The sequence below is a fragment of the Heptranchias perlo genome, chromosome 3, assembly GCF_035084215.1.
Source record: "Heptranchias perlo isolate sHepPer1 chromosome 3, sHepPer1.hap1, whole genome shotgun sequence".
In the NCBI taxonomy this organism is placed as follows: Eukaryota; Metazoa; Chordata; class Chondrichthyes; order Hexanchiformes; family Hexanchidae; genus Heptranchias; species Heptranchias perlo.
In genome coordinates this window covers 122,045,344-122,066,709 of record NC_090327.1, presented here as the reverse complement: position 1 = coordinate 122,066,709, position 21,366 = coordinate 122,045,344, and the positions used below count along the sequence as shown (strand labels likewise).

The 21,366-nt window shown below is 44.1% G+C and overlaps 1 protein-coding gene across 1 annotated transcript in view; it reads left to right on the top strand.

Annotated features, from left to right (window-relative positions):
- Window positions 1-21,366, top strand: part of LOC137320194 (thioredoxin domain-containing protein 3 homolog) — an 85,168-nt gene that overhangs the window by 10,631 nt on the left and 53,171 nt on the right. Inside the window, exons 4-7 of the mRNA XM_067981912.1 lie at window positions 590-693; window positions 785-856; window positions 934-1,050; window positions 1,930-2,005. Coding sequence (XP_067838013.1) covers window positions 590-693; window positions 785-856; window positions 934-1,050; window positions 1,930-2,005 — 369 coding nt within the window. The remainder of the gene's footprint in view (window positions 1-589; window positions 694-784; window positions 857-933; window positions 1,051-1,929; window positions 2,006-21,366) is intronic.

The following is a 21,366-nucleotide window of genomic DNA, read 5'->3' as shown; positions in this document are numbered from 1 at the left end:
TGCTGCCCTGCTACAGACAGTGCAGGACCTCCCCGGCTTGAAGTTAATATTACGTCATGGCTCCAATAACATCATTGGGCCACGACTTTTGCATGTTAAGTAGGCCCCTGCCTGCCTTTAGCGGGAGCCTCGTTGATGCCCTGATTCGCCGTCATTAATATTAGGGCGGCCGGGAATGCAGCAGGTTGGAGGTTGGGATAGCGATTTTCAAAATTTTAACCCCTCCACCGACCCTTTCCTGCCCTTCGTGGATGGTGGGGTGGGGGGGGATTTAAATCAAGGCCGAGGTTTCTGCAACTGAATCTTGTCTTTTTCAAAATATTGAAACCTGGATCAGAAAACTTGGACTATGAAACAGCATGGTAGAATGTGATTGATGAGCCAGTATATTCCTGTAGCAAAAAAATTCCTTTTGATTTATCACTGCTATTATACATTATGGCTCACAAGTTATCACAATAGATTAAAATAGATTGTTGTGATCATGCATTGTTATATCACTATATATCATAATACTGTCACATTCTTAATAAGACTCAAGGAGGCAGTTCTGTAAATAAATGACTGTACTTATTGTGCAATTTTTCAGTAGTGGATGTTCATCAAGGCTGGTGTGGACCATGTAAAGCAATCTTAAGTATGTTCAGAAAATTGAAAATGGAATTTGGGAATGAGCTGTTACATTTTCGCACAGTGAGTATTTGCAAAGTATGCAAAAGATTATTTTGAAAAATGTTGCATTCAATTCATGGGTTACTTGTTACAACTTAATTTTACTTCCTAGGTTCAAGCTAGCCTCATTCCCTTGTTAAAAGGATTTGAAGGAAAGTGTGAACCTGCCTTCTTATTCATTGTGGTGAGTTAAAAATACTGATGGTTAGTGAAAAAAAATTCCAGAATTATGAAATTTTAAATGAAATTTCTTCTTGTCAGGCTGGTAAGATTGTGGATTACGTGAAGGGCGTCAATGCACCGGTTATTAATCAAAAAATTGTTGCATTTTTGGAGGAGGAAGTAGAATTCTATGAAAAAGGAGTTCAACGTCAACAAGTAAGTATTTATCAGCAACATATTGTAGTTATGAAACGACATCTTCTAACTTCAAGTACTTTTAGTTGAATACACATGTTCTGATATGAAATAGAGTAGCATGAAGAAAATTTTAAATATATATAAGAAAAAGTCAAGGACCAGAAAGTCAAAGACCTACAAAAGCACCTCCCTCTAGCACCCAACTTAATTTTGAATGCCCCTAATATTTTTGTCTCTACTACCTTACCTAGTAGATTATTATAATGGTTATCACCTTTTGGGGGTGCTGCACCTGCTATACTGTTGCTGAATGCTAAAAAAAACTAAAGATAAATTGACTACACTGATTGAAAGTTGATAATTGCAATTACATTTAGCTCCATTCGTTAGTTGGTTTTGCTGCTATTTTGGGGCTTTTCCCAAGGAATACGCTCCTTCTTTATTTTTGGTTGCCACTGCCATTTAAATAGTATCATTCAAAGTGATGAGGATAGGAATTCCTTTAGGAGTCCCAAGGTGTTACATAATTTAGATGAGAAAGACGAGCCCTTGAGGAACAACAAGTGGAGGTACAACGACATTAAGCTGTTTTGTCCACGCCCATCACTACCCTGAGTTCTTTGTAAACCCCTCGACATGGACCTGTCTTTATAACATCTACTTCATAAGTTAGGAAGTCCATAGTTGTACCATGTGCTGCAGGATGAACTGCAAACAACACCTAGAATGTGGTGTCACTTACCATACAAGTAAAGATTTCTACATTATGAAGCTTTTATGTTACTAGATCCATCCATCCAACCAAACCCAGGGGATTGTGACAAGATTTAACATGGTATTGGCTTCTCGGATTGTGTCATGTTATAAGGAGTTAAGTACCTGTTTTTTTTAAACCAGGTCAAAACAATTCAATTATATGATGTGGAAGATGACATAGAAGAATTTATGCAAGGGGCAACAACCAAACAATTTGGTGAGTGATCCTGCAGAAAGAGCATAAATCCTTAACAAGAAATATTCAGACACCAATTTTCAAAAGATTTGTGACTTCTCTTTTTGTCAGAAATATTGTTTCAGATGAATTTTTAACCAAAAGCCCCAATTATTTAGGTTCCACCAGTCGTGCAGGGCTGCGCTGGTAGTGAGAGTTGCTCATGAGACCAGGCATTCAACCTCCTGCACCATATTCTCACCATGCTTGATTTCAGCATTGAAAGTTACATTTGGAAATTATTCATATGGGCTCCCACACTGGCCTAGAAATTCTGCCTGGCAGCACCTGTTTTTTGGATGCTAAACGGCCTCTCAAGCCTCCAATATGGTGAGCAGGAAGCGCACACTCATTACAAGCCGGAAGTGCGGTGCCTGCCATATTGGTAAAATCCAAAAAATCGATGTGCAATGCCCACGACTGAAACTGGCGTTAGGCCCTTTGCATATGCAAATAAGGGGCCTCTCGCCTGTTTGAGGCCCCACTGCAAGATTGGTTTGCCCTGAGGCAGCACTCAGAAAAACCAGGCCTATATGCTGCCTAATAGACGGTCCTTAAAGGAACCGCTGCAGGCTGCTACCAACAAGGTAAGTCTTTAAAATATACTTACTTGAATGTGGAGCCTGGAGGAGCAGGAGGCGATTGCTGCCAGTCGCCCCCCCCCCCCCATCGCCCCCTTTCCTGACCCGGTTGCCACCGTTCCTCAATTCCTTGAGAGCCGTTGCTAACATCGCAGCGGTCTGATCTTCAATTATGCTTCGCCAGCAAGCTGCTTCTTACTCTCTGCAGCTGTCCGGCTGAAGGGAATTGAGGTCCAACGCCCAATATCAAGGCGCCTCGGTCCTCACCATTCAGGCATAGGGAATGTACCCTGCGCCCCCCAAAATGGGCGGGCCGAATTTCTAGGTCTGAATCACTTGGCAAAGATATAAACTGATGCTTCTCTGGACAATGGGGCTAGTTCTTAAAGCTAGGTTGCACTTGGCTACTGATTACATATGAACAGGAGTAGACCATTCAGCCCCTTTAGCCTGTTCCACCATTCAATTCGATCATGGCTGATCTGCACCACATCTCCATTTACCTGCCTTTTCTCCATATCCCTTGATACCCTTACCTAACTAAAGTCTATCGATCTGTCGATCGGATGGGATTCCCCATCAGAGGAAATAGTTTCTCTGTATCTACCCTATCAAATCCCTTTATCATTTTAAACACCTCGATTAAAATCACCCCTCAACCTTCTAAACTCAAGGAAATACAAGCCAAGTTTATGTAAGCTGACTCATAATTTAACCCTATAAGCCCTGTTATCATTCCAGTGAATCTGCTCTGTACTCCCTCCAAGACCAATATATCCTTCCTGAGATGCAGTTCCCAAAACTGACCGCAGTATTCCAGATGGTGTTTAACCAAGACTCTGTACAACTGAAGCATTTCTTCCTCACTTTTGTATTCCAACCCTTTTGAGATAAAAGCCAACATAAGTTTAGAGTAGTTATGGAAATGAACAAGGAATAATCAAAGGTGAAAATACTCAACTGGAAGAGGGCTCATTTCAGCAAGTCGAAAAGGGATCTGGCCCAGGTGGATTTGAAACAAAGATTGGCAGATAAAACGGTAAATGAGTAATTGGAGACCTTCAAAGAGGAGATAGTTCGGGTTCAGATTAGACACATTCCCATGAGGGGGAAAGGAAGGGCATCCAAAGCTAGAGCTCCCTGGATGTCTAAAGAAATAGAAATTAAAATGAAGCAGAAAAAGGAGGCTTATGATAAACGTCAGGTTCATAATATAGTAGAGAATTAAGTAGAATATAGAAAGTGCAGAGGAGAACTGAGAAAAAAAATGAGGGACAAAGAGAATGTATGAGAATACATTAGCGGGTGGCATAAAAGGAAACACTAAAGTCTTTTATAAACATATAAAGAATAAAAAGATAGTCAAAGGAAAGGTGGGGCCGAGTAAGGGCCAAAAGTCAAATCTTAGGCTGAGGTACTAAATGAATACTTCGCATCTGTCTTCACTAAAGAAGAGGATGCTGCCAATGTTACAGTCAAGGAGGAGGAGGTAGAGAAATTGGATAGGATATGAATAGATAAAGAGGAGGTACTGAAACGGTTGGCAGCGCTCAAAGTAGAAAAGTCACCTGGTCCAGATGGGTTGCATCCTAGGTTACTGAAGAAAGTATGGGTAGAAATAGCGGAGGCTCTGGCCACAATATTTCAATCCTTCTTGGATATGGGAGTGATGCCAGAAGACTGGAGGGTTGCAAATATTACACCCCTATAAAAAAAGAGGGGAGAGACATAAATCAGGTCACTACAGGCCAGTGAGCCTAACATCGGTGGTGGGGAAACTTCTAGAGACAATAATCCAATACAAAATTAATTGTCACTTGGAAGGACTTTGGTTAATAAATGACCACCAACACATATTTGTTAAAGGCACATCGTGTCTGACTAATTTGATTGAGTTCTTCGATGAAATAACAGAGTAGTTGATGAAGGTGGTGCAGTTGATGTTGTGTATAAGGACTTTCAAAAGGAGTTTGATAAAGTACCACATAATAGACTTGTTAACAAAATTGAAGTCCATGGGATTAAAGGGACAGTGGCAGCATAGATATGAAATTGGCTAAGAGACAGAAAGCAGAGAGTAGTAGTGAATGGTTGTTTTTTGGACTGGAGGGAAGTATACAGTGGTGTCCCCCAGGGGTCAGTATTAGGACCATTGCTCTTTTTGATATATATTAATGACCTGGACTTGGATATACAGGGCATAATTTCAAAGTTTGCAGATGACACAAAGCTTGGAAATGTAGTAAACAGTGAGGATAGTAGCAAACTTCAGGAGGATGGGCAAACACATAGCAGAAGAAATTTAACGCAGGGATAGGGCCACTATGGGATATTCACGATAAACTCACAGGTAATGATAGCAAAATGGCAGAAATATTAAATAATTACTTTGCACCAGTGTTTGCCAGGGAGACTAACTTGGTGGGCATGACAGTAGAAGAAGAGATCAAAAAAGATATAAAGACATTTAAGATAGAAAGTATGGGGGGGAGATAATTGATAAACTGATCAAACTTAGAGAGAATAAAACCCCTGGTCCAGATGGATTGTATCCGTGCATAGTAAAAGAAGTTAGGGAAGAGATAACAGAGGTACTATTATGTGTAAATAAAAATCCTTTAGAAAAGGGAATAGTGCCAGAGGACTGGCGGACAGCTAATGTGATTCCCATATTTAAAAGGGGAGATAGAGCAAGTCCATGGAACTATAGACCAATTAGCTTAACATCAGTGGTAGGAAAGATAATGGAATCTTTACTCAAAGATGTAATAGAAAAACATATAGAAACTGAAAATATAATAAAGAACAGTCAGCAGGTTTTCAAAAGAGAAGACCATGCTTGACCAACCTTATTAAATTCTTTGAAGAAGTAACAGAAAGCGTAGACAAGGGTAATGTAGTAGATGTAATATATTTGGATTTTCAAAAGGCCTTCAATAAGGTACCGCATAGTAAACTCAAGTCCAAGGTCAGAGCATGTGGAGTCAGGGGACAAGTAGCAGAATGGATAGCAAGTTGGCTACAAAACAGAAAACAGACTAGGGGTTAAAGGTGGGACGTGGTATTCCACAAGGATCGGTGCTGGGATCGCTGTTGTTCACCATTTACATAAACGATTTGGACTCGGGAATCGCAAGTACAATTTCAAAATTTGGGGATGACACCAAATTGTGGGTTATAGTTAATACTGAGGAGGACTGCGACAAAATACAGGAAGACATTAATAAACTGGCAGAATGGGCGAGTAATTGGCAACTCAATTTCAATATAGCTAAGTGTGAGGTGGTACATTTTGGTAGGAAGAATAAGGAGGCCACATACTCTCTGGAAAATAAGAGTCTAAATGGGGTAGATGAGCAGAATGATCTGGGGGGTACAGACACACAATCATTAAAAGTAGCGACGCAGGTTAACAAGGCCATAAAAAAACGCAAACCAAGCACTGGGAAGGAAGAAGGAAGACTTGCATTTATATCGTGCCTTTCACAACCTCAGGACGTCCCAAAGCGCTTTACATTCAATGAAGTACTTTTGAAGTGTAGTCACTGTTGTAAGGAGGAAACGCGGCAACCAATTTGCACACAGCAAGCTCCCATAAACAGCAATGTGATAATGACCAGATAATCTCTTTCAGTGGTGTTGGTTGAGGGATAAGTGTTGGCCAGGACACGAGGGATAACTTCCCTGCTCTTCTTCAAAATCATGCCATGGGATCTTTTACGTCCACCTGAGAGGGCAGAATAGGCCTCGGTTTAACATCTTAGCCAAAAGACGGCGCCTCCAACAGCACAGCACTCCTTCAGTGCTGCATTGGAGTATCTGCGTGGATTTTGTGCTCGAGTCTCTGGAGTGGGACTTGAACTCATAGCCTCTATTGCAAGAGCCTTTATTGCAAAGGGATTGGAGTACAAGAGTAAGGAAGTCTTGCTGCAATTTACAGGACTTTGGTGAGACCACAGTGCAAAAGACAAGGCTGAAGCGTTTGCAACCATCTTCAGCCAGAAGTGCCGAGTGGATGATCCATCTCGGCCTCCTCCCGATATCCCCACCACCACGGAAGCCAGTCTTCGGCCAACTCGATTCACTCCATGTGATATCAAGAAACGGCTGAGTGCACTGGATACAGCAAAGGCTATGGGCCCCGACAACATCCCAGCTGTAGTGCTGAAGACTTGTGTTCCAGAACGAGCTGCGCCTCTAGCCAAGCTGTTCCAGTACAGCTACAAGACTGGCATCTACCCGACAATGTGGAAAATTGCCCAGGTATGTCCATTCCACAAAAAGCAGGACAAATCCAATCCGGCCAATTACCGCCCCATTAGTCTACTCTCAATCATCAGCAAAATGATGGAAGGTGTCGTCGACAGTGCTATCAAGCGGCACTTACTCACCAATAACCTGCTCACCGATGCTCAGTTTGGGTTCCGCCAGGACCACTCGACTCCAGACCTCATTACAGCCTTGGTCCAAACATGGACAAAAGAGCTGAATTCCAGAGGTGAGGTGAGAGTGACTGCCCTTGACATCAAGGCAGCATTTGACCGAGTGTGGCACCATGGAGCCCTAGTAAAATTGAAGTCAATGGGAATCAGGGGGAAAACTCTCCAGTGGCTGGAGTCATACCTAGCACAAAGGAAGATGGTAGTGGTTGTTGGAGGCCAACCATCTCAGCCCCAGGACATTGCTGCAGGAGTTCCTCAGGGCAGTGTCCTAGGCTCAACCATCTTCAGCTGCTTCATCAATGACCTTCCCTCCATCATAAGGTGAGAAATGGGGATGTTCGCTGATGACTGCACAGTGTTCAGTTCCATTCGCAACCCCTCAAATAATGAAGCAGTCTGAGTCCGCATGCAGCAAGATCTGGACAACATCCAGGCTTGGGCTCATAAGTGGCAAGTAACATTCGCGCCAGCTAAGTGCCAGGTAATGACCATCTCCAACAAGAGAGAGTCTAACCACCTCCCCTTGACATTCAACGGCATTACCATCGCTGAATCCCCCACCATCAACATCCTGGGGGTCACCATTGATCAGAAACTTAACTGGACCAGCCATATAAATACTGTGGCTACGAGAGCAGGTCAGAGGCTGGGTATTCTGCGGCGAGTGACTCACCTCCTGACTCCCCAAAGCCTTTCCACCATCTACAAGGCACAAGTCAGGAGTGTGATGGAATACTCTCCACTTGCTTGGATGAGTGCAGCTCCAACAACACTCAAGAAGCTCGACACCATCCAGGATAAAGCAGCCCGCTTGATTGGCACCCCATCCACCACCCTAAACATTTACTCCCTTCACCACCGGCGCACTGTGGCTGCAGTGTGTACCATCCACAGGATGCACTGCAGCAACTCGCCAAGGCTTCTTCGCCAGCACCTCCCAAACCCGCGACCTCTACCACCTAGAAGGACAAGAGCAGCAGGCACATGAGAACAACACCACCTGCACGTTCCCCTCCAAGTCACACACCATCCTGACTTGGAAATATATCGCCGTTCCTTCATCGTCGCTGGGTCAAAATCCTGGAACTCCCTTCCTAACAGCACTGTGGGAGAACCGTCACCACACGGACTGCAGCGGTTCAAGAAGGCGGCTCACCACCACCTTCTCAAGGGCAATTAGGGATGGGCAATAAATGCTGGCCTCGACAGCGACGCCCACATCCTGTGAACGAATGAAAAAAACCACCTGGAGTACTGTGTACAGTTTTGGTGGTCTTTACCCTAAGGGAGGATATACTTGCCTTGGAGGTGGTGCAACGAAGGTTCACTCGATTGATTCCTGGGATGAGAGTGATGTCCTATGAGGAAAGATTGAGTAGATTGGGCATATACTCTCTGGAGTTTAGAAGAATGAGAGGTGATCTCTTTGAAACGTATAGGATTCTGAGAGGGCTTGACAGGGTAGATGCTGAGAGGTTGTTTCCCCTGGCTGGAGAGTCTAGAACTAGGGGATATTGTCTCAGGATAAGGGGTCAGACATTTAGGACTGAGATGAGGAGGAATTTCTTCACTCAGAGTGTTGGGAATATTTGGAATTCTCTACCCTAGAGGGCTGTGGATGCTCAGTCGTTGAGTATTTTCGAGATCGATAGATTTTTGCACTCCAAGGGAATCAAAGGATGTGGAGATCGGGCGGGAAAGTGGAGTTGAGGTTGAAGATCAGCCATGATCTTATTAAATGGTGGAGCAGGCTCAAGGGGCCGTATGGCCTATTCCTGCTCCTATTTCTTATGTTCTTATGGTAGAATTGAAAAGCAGTGAAGTTATGTTAAACTTGTATAGAACCTCGGTTAGACCACACTTGGTGTACTGTGAACAGTTCTGGTCTCTATTATAAAAAGGATATCGAGGCATGGAGAAGGTGCAAAAAAGATTTACTAGGCTGATACCAGAACTGAGAGGTTATACCTATCAGGAAAGATTGAACAGGCTGCAGCTCTTTTCTCTAGAAAAGAGAAGGCTGGGGGTGACCTGATAGAGGTCTTTATGATTGTGAAAGGGATTGTTAGGATAGATTAGAGAAAATGTTTCCACTGCAGGGGAGACCAGAACTGGAGGCTATAAATATAAGATAGTCACTAATAAATCCAATAAGGAATTCAGGAGAAATCTCTTTGCCCAGAGAGTGGTCAGAATGTGGAACTCGCTACCACAGGAGTAGTTGAGACGACTAGCATAGATGCATTTAAGGGGAAGCAAGATCAACACTTGAGGGAGAAATAGAAGAATATGCTGATATGGTCAGATGAAATAGGAAGGGAAGAGGGAGGAGGCTCGTGTGGAGCATAAACATCGGCATGGACCTGCTGGGCAGAATGGCCTGTTTCTGTGCTGTACATCCTATGTAATCTATGTAAGTGTGCAGTGATGCATTTTGGAAGGAAAAATGAGGAGAGGCAATATAAACTAAATGGTAAAAGTTTAGAGGGAGTGCAGGAACAGAGAGACCTGGGATGGTATGTACACAAGTCTTCGAAGGTAGCATGACAAGTTGAGAAGGCTGTTAAAAAAGCATATGGGATCCTTGACTTTATAAACAGAGGCATAGCGTAGAAAAGCAAGGAAGTTAAGGTAAACCTTTATAAATCACTGGTTAGACCTCAGCTAGTATTGTGTCCAATTCTGGGCTACACACTTTAGAAAGGATGTCAAGGCCATGGAGAGGGTGCAGAGGAAATTTACCAGAATGGTACCAGGGATGAAGGAATTCAGTTATGTGGAGGGACTAGAGAAGCTGGGATTGTTCTCCTTAGAGCAAAGAAGGTTAAGGGGAGATTCAGTAGAGGTGTTCAAAATCATGAAGGGTTTTGATAGAGTAGATGGGGAGAAAGTGTTTCCATTGGCAGGAAGGTCATTAACCAGATGACACAGATATAAGATAATTGGCAAAAAAGCCAGGGGGGAGATGAGGAGACATTTTTTTTACTCAACGAGTTGCTATGATCTGGAATGCATTGCCTGAAAGGGTGATGGAAGCAGGTTCAATAGTAACTTTCAAAAAGAAACATTTTCAGGGCTCTGGGGAAAGAGCAAGGGAGTGGGACCAATTGGATAGTTCTTTCAGAGAGCCAGCACAGGCACGATGGGCCGAATGGCCTCTTTCTATGCTGTATGATTCTTTGATTCTGTTAGCTTTTTTGATTACTTTTTGTACCTGTGCACTAGCAGTTTTGCTAATTTTTGCTCTGTTTTGGGGCCATTTACTAGGCATTTGTGTTTTGCTGCATTTTATATTTTGCAGATATGTGGAAGACTCCATTATTGGTCCCTTTTTCTGCAGCCTGCATTTTGCCAACAGTCAATTTTTCTATAGTCTTGGCTGTTACTGCACAAGGTGCAAGGAAACCAAAGTGGGAGGTTGAGAATCTCTTCGGGTATTCCTGGGTGAGGAAGATGAATACATGAGGCGACACCATCTTGGGGTGCAAAGGTACCACAGGTGCTATGTACACTCGCAGGCTACACCACACGTACATGGGGATGTCAAAGGAGACCTGTCTCCAATGCCTTCGCCTCAGCAAAGAGACAGTGACTGAGATGCTAACCTTCTGCTAGCTGATCTTCAGACTGCATCCATGACTGGAAGGACCTAGCAACTAGAGAGGGCACAGAATATTTTGCAAGTGCCATGTTTCCAAAAGTACAAAGCATTGTAGATAGAACCCATGTGGCCGTCAGGGCTCTATGTGTGAACCTCAATATTTATCTGATCAGGAGAGGGTTCCACTCCATAAATTCACAGGTAATTACTGACCAAACAAATGGCACCCTGTACATCAATGCCTGCTTTCCAGGTACCACCCCTGACTCATTCTATCGCAGCCCACAATGCACTAACTGTTGAGGGGCCCAACGGAAAGAATGGATGGCCTTTGGAAGACCAGGGCTACCCTTTGCAGCCCTGGCTGATGATACCCAACTGGAACCCTCATGCAGAAGCAAAGCATTACTATAATGAAGTCCAGGGCACCATTAGATTATTGTAGAACACGCCATAGATATGCTCAAGGAATACTTCCATTATTTGGACTGCTCACGGGGATACTGCTGCACAGTCTAGCCAAGGTTAGGATAGACTGCTACATCCTTCACAATTTAGCCCAAGGGGAGCCCAGAACCCCAGGAGGAGGAGGCACGCATAGAGTGAGCTGATGTGCAGACAGGCAGAGTGGAGCGAAATGCACTGCTCGCCAATTACTTTCAGTAATGGACATTTCCTGCCTCTGTCATGATGTGGTTGTGCAATGAAAATAAACACTTTGTAGCCTCAATGAGTATGACACACATTTCCATCACTCGACCTGCATTTCCTCTTTCTGCCAGTGGCAGCACTTACAATCTTGCCACAATCACAACTGATAAATAAAAAAATCTTTATTTATTTATTGCTATTTATGTTGTGCTAAACATTCTAATAGCTATGTTGAGCTTCCGCTTGGTGGCCCTATCTGATGTGCCTGACCTATTTCTCAACCTAACGCTATGGTGTATATGGACTTCCAAAAGTTTGATAAAGTGGCATCTAATAAGCTTGTCATCAAAGTTAAAGCCCATGAATAAAGGGAGCAGTGGCAGCATGGATACAAAATTGGCTAAGTAATAGGAAACAGAGAGTAGTGGTGAACGGTTGATTTTCAGACTAGAGGGAGGTGTTCCTCAGGGGTCAGTACTGGGACCATTGCATTTTTTGATATATTTTAATGTCTTGGACTTGGGTGTACAGGGCACAATTTCAAAATTTGCAGTTGACACAAAACTTGGAAGTGTAGTGAACAGTGAGGCGGATAGTGATGGACTTCAAGAGGATGTAGACAGGCTGGTAGAATGGGCGGACACGTGGCAGTTGAAATTCAACGCAGAAAAGTGTGAAGTGATACATTTCAGTAGGAAGAACGAGGAGAGGCGATATAAACTAAAGGGTACATTTCTAAAAGGGGTTCAGGAACAGAGAGATCTGGGGGTATATGTGCACAAATTGTTGAAGGTGGCAGGACAGATTGAGAAATCGGTTAAAAAGGCATTCAGGATCCTGGGCTTTATAAATAGAGGCATAGAGTACAAAAGCAAGGAGGTTATGATGAACCTTTATAAAACACTGGTTCAGCCACAACTGGAGTATTGTGTCCAGTTCTGGGCACCGCACTTTAGGAAGGATGTGAAGACCTTAGAAAGGGTGCAGAAGAGATTTACTAAAATGATTCCAGGGATGAGGGACTTCAGTTATGTGCATAGTCTGGAGAAGCTGGGGTTGCTCTCCTTAGAGCAGAGAAGGTTGAGAGGAGATTTGATAGAGGTATTCAAAATCATGAATGGTCTGGACAGAGTAGATAGAGAGAAACTGTTCCCATTGGTGGAAAGGTCAAAAACCAGAGGACATAGATCTAAGGTGATTGGCAAAAGAACTAAAGGTGACATGAGGGAAAACTTTTTTACACAGCGAGTGGTTATGATCTGGAATGCGCTGCCTGAGGGTGGTGGAGGCAGATTCAATCATGGCTTTCAAAAGGGAATTGGATAAGTACTTGAAGGGAAAAAATTTGCAGGACTGCGGGGAAGTGGGACTAGCTGGATTGCTCTTGCAGAGAGCTGGCACGGAATCGATGGGCGGAATGGCCTCCTTCCATTCTGTAACCATTCTATGATTCTATGGAAAAGTGTTTCTTGAAGTGGGTAACAACATAGTTGTAGGCTGCTATGGGCTGCTGTAGGCCCATTGAGTTGGTTGTAGCCTGGAACTTCTGGGTGGAAGATCATGTAGTGACACAGTGACTGCCAACACCCACCTGCAATTTGACACTTCCTCACTTTTTTGGGGATCTGTTTGGAGTGCAGACTTGTGCCAGCTCTTTGAGGGAAAGCTAGCTCCACATACCCTTCTCCTGCCTCAGCCTCCCAGTGAGATGCCCTGTGATCTCCATGACAGTAGTCCATAAGGTGTTTCCGCTGCAGATGAACCTGCTGTTGCAGCTATTTCCAAACGATCACCCAGTGTATGAAATCCAGCAGTGACAGGCCTCCTGCAACTGACTGTCCAAGGGGTCAATGGTGCCAGACAGAGATTTTGTAAGAAAACTCTGTTCTGTGCATGCTCCCTCACTTTTTTGAGCTCCTCTGCAGATGACACAAAGATGCTACTTGCTCCATGGTCCTCAGAATATCAATGAACCCCTCTCAAAGCACTTCCATGATGTCAAAGGTCCACTGTTGTATGTTCTGTGACAGATGCTGTAGGCTGCTCAAGGGGGACTCAAAGGAGATTTCAAATTTCTTTTGCTCTTGGATTAACTCCCATTTGAAAGCAGGCCCAATACAGTCTCACTAGATTTTTCAGCTTCCTCTCCTGTCACCTCCACTTGCTCCCTCTGCACTTGTGATTTGTGTTACACCCAATACCCCTTCCTCAAACTCACTAACTGAAGGCTCAGGAATGCTAGTATCTGTGTTTGGTCTTGGGATAGGTAGAGTGCTTGATGCAACATGCTGTGAAGTGCTTTAGGATGAACTGTGACTTCTGTGGGCCTCCTCACCTTGGAAAGAACCTGCAGGAAAATAAAAGGCTTGCAAGACAAGTAAGTTATCACTTTAGTGCATCATGCAGCCAAGATGCTGAATCGGACAATACGGAGGATTATAAAAAATGGAAGATACTTGCTGAATGGGGACACGACAAACCCAAAACCACTCTTGCCAATAACTGTCTACATATGGCGAGTATTACTTCCTCACACGTAGTGAGCTACTTCTGTCTTACTGGCTACCTGCTTTCCTGGTTCTCTCCCAGTGGTTGCAACAGTTTCAGTTTGTAAGCTGAACACACACCCTGTGCCTTGATCACCTTCTTCGCTGGCCCTGACTACTCCCACGAGTTTGTATGGTGGTTTTTTGCGCATCACTCATTTGTGGTTGACGTGTGAAGAGTTCTGTGCATAGAACCATTGGCTCTCACTGATAATGTGGAATGAGGGTACATTGCAAAAAGGGAACATGGCTTTATTCTAGATTGTCATCTGAGGCTGCAGCTATTGAACAGTTACATTGAGGCCACAGCTTGTATGAAAGTACAGTACAAATGTATGCAAAAGTGCCTATACTTACCTTGGGACTTTTGATTCCACTGAATTTCTTTCTCATCTGCTCCGTGGTCAGGAGTTTCCTTCTAGGAAGCTGAGCTCTCTGCTTTCAGAGGTTGATGGCCTTCCATTACAAAGAGGACTACCCTTTTTCACCACATGTCTTACAACAGTGCCTCCTTGGCATCATTACCTAAAGCAGCAACAACTTGCATTCATATGGTGACTTTAAAATAGAAAAATGTCCCAAGACACTTCACAGAGGCATGAGGAAACAAATGCCAAGTCAAAGAAGGTGAGATTAGGAGTAGTGGCCACAAGCTTGGTCAAAAAGATGAGTTTTAAAGAGGGTCAGAAAGGAGCGGAAGAAGGTGAAGAGGCAGAGAGGTTTAGGGGTGAAATTCTGGAGAGTGGCAGCTGAAGGCATGGTTACTATTAAAGAGGCAAGGGGCGAGGGGATGTACAAGAAGTCGGAGTCAGTGAAACAGAATACCAGAGGGAGGATTGTAGAGCTAGAGGAGGTTATAGAGATAGGGAAGTGTGAGACCATGAAGGAATTTAAATGCAAAGATGAGAATTTTAAATTTGAGGTGTTGGGAGACTGGGAGTCAGTGAGGACACAGGTGATGGGCAAGCAAGACTTGGCGTGGCATAGGATACAGACAGCAGAGCTTTGGATGAGTTGAAGTTTATGGTGGTCGGAGGATTGGAAGCCAGCCAGAGGGCATTGGAGTAATTGGGGGAGAAATTGGATAAGGGTCCATTCTGGGCAATGGTAGCTTGATGCGCTATTACCCCGCACCTGACAGCCCCTCCGCAGGCAGCACGTGAACTTCGTGCTGCCTGCTACTGACCATGAAATCTCCGTGCAGCCAGCACTACCCTCGCTGCTGAGAAGCTGCATGGAGAATGAGGAAGTTGGAAATGGGGCGTGCGCAGCGCATGTCATCAGCAGCCTGCACTACTGCACTAATGTGCAGGCACATTTCAAATGGCAGATACACAGCTTACCTGCAGGATGGAAAATGGCCATGAGAGTAACTGCACCGGCATGAGAGAGGGCTCCGTGCTTCTCCGATGATGCTCTCAAGGCCCTGGTGGAAGGCACGGACCAAAGGAGGGCCAGCATGTACCCGCCGGGTGGCCGGAATCCCTCCAGACTACAACTGCGCAGGCATTGGCAGGCTGTGGCGCAGGAAGTGAACGTTAGGAGCATTGCACCATGCATGTGGGTTCAGTGCCGGAAGAAGTTCAATTATTTGATATGAGTGGTCAAGGTGAGTGAATACAAGTGTCAAGTGGCACGTCCTACCAACTGCACCACGCATGGCACCTCCCGTCACCCACCCACCCACCTACAAACTGCCCATCCATACGCAATGCTGTACTCTGCATGCTGCATCTCACCCGCACATAGTATTACACTTGCAGGCCACACAACCACCACTCACAAGTCACACAAACTGGCAGCTATTCGACCATGACAGGCATATCACCCACACACCTTGCAGGACACTCACTGACATACTGTCCTCTGTCTTGCAGGAGAAGGTGGCGCATAACACATGGCAGCAGGAGGGACCTGAGGCTGGACGGGCACGTTTGCACATCCTCACCCCTCTAGAGGAGACGGTGCTCCAGATCATTGGGCGGGCCGTCGCTGCAGCCATCACAACGTGCCGCGCCGGAGGTCCCGTTGAAGTGGGGGGGGGGGGGGTCTCTGCATATCTAATGCTCCCTCTCCTTTTCCACATCTCCTTCCTCCCATAATCTTTTCTGACTCACGTGCTGCACATGCTGCCAGCACATACCTCTTACTTGCTCCTCTCTCCACTCCACAACTCAACCTGTTTCCCTTTGTCATTGCAGATACCGAAGAACATGTGACGGCACCCTCCAAGGAGAAGGAGGACATTATAGCCACACCGTCACTCGATCTGACACTTGCTTCCACCAGCTCAGAGACTGACACCATGCAACCTTTAGAGGTTAGGTTAGAGGAGGGATCTGCACGTGGTGAGACACCGAGCACAAGTGCACAGGAGCCGGGGCGGAGGGAATGGATACCACAGGTGCCAGCTCGCCGGAGGGAGAGGTCACTCGCTAGTTCCACTGCAGAGGAGTCAGATGAGGACTTCGATGGGCCAGGCTACAGAAGACGGTTAATGTGCGTACACCAACAAACGCTTGGGGCACTGAAAAGCCTGCTCACAGTGAGAAGGGGCATGGAGGAGTCCAGCTCCAACTTGGCGCAGGGCTTTGCGCAGAGCTTGGAGCCCATCCTTTCCAACATGGAATGGGTGGTCACCTCCATCAGTGCACCTGTGGAACCCGCCATGATGCAGCGTCTGATGACTGATATCACAGCATCCATTGCAGCACAAACATCTGCCATCCAAGGTCTGACTGCTGCCTTGGAAGCTCAAACTGCTGCTTTCGTGGCTCTGGAGACCACTGTGGAACGGGGCTTCCAGGGCATCACAGCACTCCAGCACTTTCAGGCACTGTAAGACACGTTTAGATGGTCGGGAATAAGACTGTGCGTTGAGTTGAGCGTTAAGGTTGAAAATGGTATGCATCACTTTAAATCAGCGTTGCACACTGATTGCACGCATTTCTCCCTACTTTACATGCTTCCAGCGTTTGGTATTTGCGCTTGCGCTAACTCCTATAGCAAGATGGCATCTGGCGCACGTCACACAGGAAACGTGCGTGCACATCCAAGACACCATCTTGGATGTCGGAGAGGCCGTGTAGCGCCGAAACAACGGGCACTACACAGCCCAATTTTGCGCCCATTGAGTGATGAAGGCATGAATGAGTGTTTTGGTGGCAGATAGGCTGAGATAGTGATGGGGATTTCCTTTTTTCAGTTCTTCTCTGCACTTTCTGTATTCTGCTTGATTATTGTTTTATCAATGTGACATTTATCATAAGCCTCCTTTTTCTGTTTCATTTTAACCTCTATTTCTTCAGTCATCTAGGGAGCTCTAGCTTTGGATGCCCTTCCTCTCCCCCTCATAGGAATATACTCGAACTTTCACCTCTTTGAAAGCCTCCCATTGCTCATTTACAGTTTTACCTGCCAATCTTTGTTTCCAATGTACCTGGGCCAGATCCCTTTTCAGCTCACTGAAATTGCCTCTCTTCCAGTTGAGTATTTTCACCTTTGATTCTTCCTTGACACTTTCCATAACTACTCTAAACCTAATGATATTGTGATATAACTACTCTAAATCTAATGATATTGTAATCACTGTTTCCCAATTACATGCCAGAACTTTTCGGCGGGGGTGTAAAATGGGCGATATCGGATTGGCCGCCATTACATGCCCGCCCGATTTTCTTTTTCATTGACTTCAATCAAAAGGAAAATTTGGCAGGGTGTATAACTGGTTGCTGATCTCAAATTGCCCATTTTACAACCCCGCGGAAGTTGAAAGTTCCACCCATTAAATAGTAAATGGTATGGAAAAGGTTTAGCTGGAATATTACTTTAAATTAAATGTAGGAGTAGAACAAGTGGACATAGATTCAAACTAATAAAAGGTAACTTTAGGACTGATATCGGGAAGTTCTTCACACAGAAAGTGATCAACACTTGGAATGGACTTCCAGATAGATTGGTGGAAATGAAAATCTTGGTTGCATTTAAGAAACAATTAGATGCAGTAATGGGGATGATAGGGTGTTTTTGGATGGATGAACTAACGTGGGCTAAATGGTCTTCCTTATCTGCATTGATCTTGTGAAGATCTATCCAGGGGCAGAAAACTGTAGTGCTGCAGCTTCTGGTTCATGCGTATATCAGGTCTGTTTATGGGAAGTGCAACAAGACTATTGCAATGGCTCATTAAAGTACCCTAAAATTACATCACACTGGTGGAAGCGAGTTGTGAGAAATACCTGTCCTAGCACAATCTTTTGCATTTCTGCATTGCCTTGGTGGTGACCCCCAAGTGTCTATGCTTTTTCCTCACATCCTTTGGATTTCTGAACCAATGTTCATATGCTCAGTAATTCATGCCCAAACTTGGTTAGTGGGCTGTCCTCTGGTCCTGTTTAGATTGCTGTGTTTGTCATGCATATCATAAAGGAGGACATTAAAACTTCAGTCAGAAGCTTTCAGTTTTCAAATGCAGCGGGCAATCATTGCCTCAGCATTCTGATTTCCTTGCTGCATAACTGTATTTACAGCCTGTTCACAAATGCTGATGATTAAGGAGCTCGTTAACTGTTTGAATCATGTGACAATGAGCCTCAATGCAGGTAATTGGCTAGTATATAATGTGGTATCATTGAATTTTGTGAGGTACAAATGCAACAGGGGGAAACCCAGCTTTGCCTATCTATCTGATTGACAGGTGATACAAATAGAAAGGTGAACTTTAATAATTATTTCTAATGGAGAAAAACATGTGCCATTGTGTTTTTCTATAGCAATGTATGGTCAAGATGGTAAATTATTCCTTTAATTGTCCAGGTTGTATAATAGCCTTATTAATATTTTGATCATAAGAACATAAGAAATAGGAACAGGAGTAGGCCATATGGCCCCTCAAGCCTGCTCTGTCATTCAATAAGATCATGGCTGATCTTCGACCTCAACTCCACTTTCCTGCCCGATCCCCATATCCCTTGATTTCCTTAGCGTCCAAAAATCTATTGATCTCAGCCTTGAATGTACTCAGTGACTGAGTGTCCACAGACCTCTGGGGTAGAGACTTCCAAAGATTCACAACCCTCTGAATGATGAAATTTCTCCTCATCTCAGTTCTAAATGGCCAACCTCTTATCCTGAGACTATGTCCCCTAGTTCTAGACTCTCTAGCCAGGGGAAACAGCCTCTCAGAATCTTGTGTGTTTCAATGAGATCACCTTTCATTCTTCTAAACTCCAGAGACTATAGGCCCATTTTACTCTATCTCTCCTCATAGGACAACCCTCTCATCCCAGGTATCAATCTAGTAAACCTTTGTTGCACTGCCTCTAAGGCAAGTATATCCTTCCTTAGGTAAGATGACCAAAGTTGTACACAGTACTCCAGGTGTGGTCTCACCAAAGCCCTGTACAATTGGAGTAAGACGTCCTTACTCTTGTACTCCAACCCCCTTGCAATAAAGGTCAACATACCATTTGCCTTCCTGATTCTTTGCTATACCTGCATGTTAACTTTCTGTGTTTCATGTACAAGGACACCCAAATCCCTCTGAACACCAACATTTAAAAAAGATTCTGTTTTTCTATTTTTCCTATCAAAGTGAATAACCTCACATTTCCCCACATTATAGTCCATCTGCCACCTTCTTGCCCACTCACTTAATCTGTCTATATCCCTTTGCAGACTATTTGTGTCCTCCTCACAGCTTACTTTCCCACCTAGCTTTGTATCATCAGCAAATTTGGATACATTACACTCTATCCCTCCATCTAAGTCATTAATATAGATTGTGAATAGCTGAGGTCTCAACACTGATCCTTGAGGCACCTCACTAGTAACAGCCTGCCAACCTGAAAATGACCCGTTTATCCCTACTCTCTGTTTTCTGTCCGTTAACCAATCCTCTATCCATGCTAATATATTACCCCCAACCCCATAAGCCCTTATCTTGTATAACAACCTTTCGTGTGGCACCTAATTGAATGCCTTTTGAAAATCCAAATATACTACATCCACTGGTTCCCCTTTATCTACCCTGCTAGTTACGTCCTCAAAAAACTCTAATAGATTTGTCAAACACGATTTCCCTTTCAGAAAAACTCTGCCTAATCATATTCTAATTTTCTAAGCGCCCCGTTACCACATCCTTAATATTGAATTTTAACATTTTCCCGACGACTGATGTCAGGCTAACTGGCCTGTAGTTCCCTGTTTTCTCTCTTCCTTCCCCCGCCCCCCCCACCTTTCTTGAATAGCGGTGTTACATTTGCTACCTTCCAATCCACTGGTACTGTTCTAGAGTCTAGGGAATTTTGAAAGATCAAAACCAACGCATCCACTATCTCTGCAGCCACCTCTTTTAGAACCCTAAGGTGTCGGCCATCAGGTCCAGGGGATTTGTCGGCTTTTAGTACCATTAATTTCTCCATTACTTTTTCTTTACTAATATTAATTACTTTAAGTTCCTCACTGTATATTCGTTGAGAATCATGAAATATTTCTTTAAATGTTCACCACTGCTTATCTACCATCATATCTTTTAATCTAATTTCCCAATCTACCTTAGTCAACTTGCTCCTCATACCTATGTAATTGGCTCTGTTTAAGTTTAAGACTTTAGTTTCAGACTTAAGTACATCATTTTTGAACTCAATGTGAAATTCTATCATCTTATGATCACTCTTCCCCAGAGGATCCGCAACTATGAGATTACTAATTAACCCTGTCTCATTACACAAGACAAGATCTAAAATAGCCTGTTCCCTGGTTGGTTCCATGACATATTGTTCTAGGAAACTATCTTGAATGCATTCCATGAACTCTCCCTCCAAACTACTTTTTCCAATTTGATTTGCCCAGTCTAAATGAAGATTAAAGTCCCCCACGATTATTGCATTACCTTTGTTACAAGCCCCTCTTATTTCTTGATTAATACTGTGTCCAACAATATAACTACTGTTAAGGGACCTATTTACTATTCCCACCAGTGTTTTCTGCCTCTTGTTATTTCTTATCTCCACCCATACTGATTCTACTTCCTGATCTTCCGAGCCAAGATCCTTTCTCACTACTGTCTTTATGTCATCCTTTATTATTAGCACTGCCCCCCCCCCACCACTCTTTTCCATTTTGTCCGTCTTTTTGAAAGATCAAGTACCCTGGAATATTTAGTTCCCAACCATGGTCACCTTGCAACCACGTCTCAGTAATGGCTACTAGATCAAACCCATTTACTTCTATTTGTGCCATTAATTCATCTATATTGTTACGAATGCTTCGTGCGTTCAGAAAAAGCGCCTTTAATTTTCAGTTTTTACTATTTTTCCCCGATTTGATCTTATTCACTGATGCACTATTACCGTTAAACTCTCTGTCTCTTCCTATAACAGTCTGCTTATCTTTACCCAAATCGCTACACTGCTCTCTGGCCTTGATTTTTCTCTTTAGATTTATAAATTTCCCTTCACCTGAATCCTCCTCCCCACCCTTTTTAGTTTAAAGCCCTGTCTACAGCCCTAGTTACTCGATT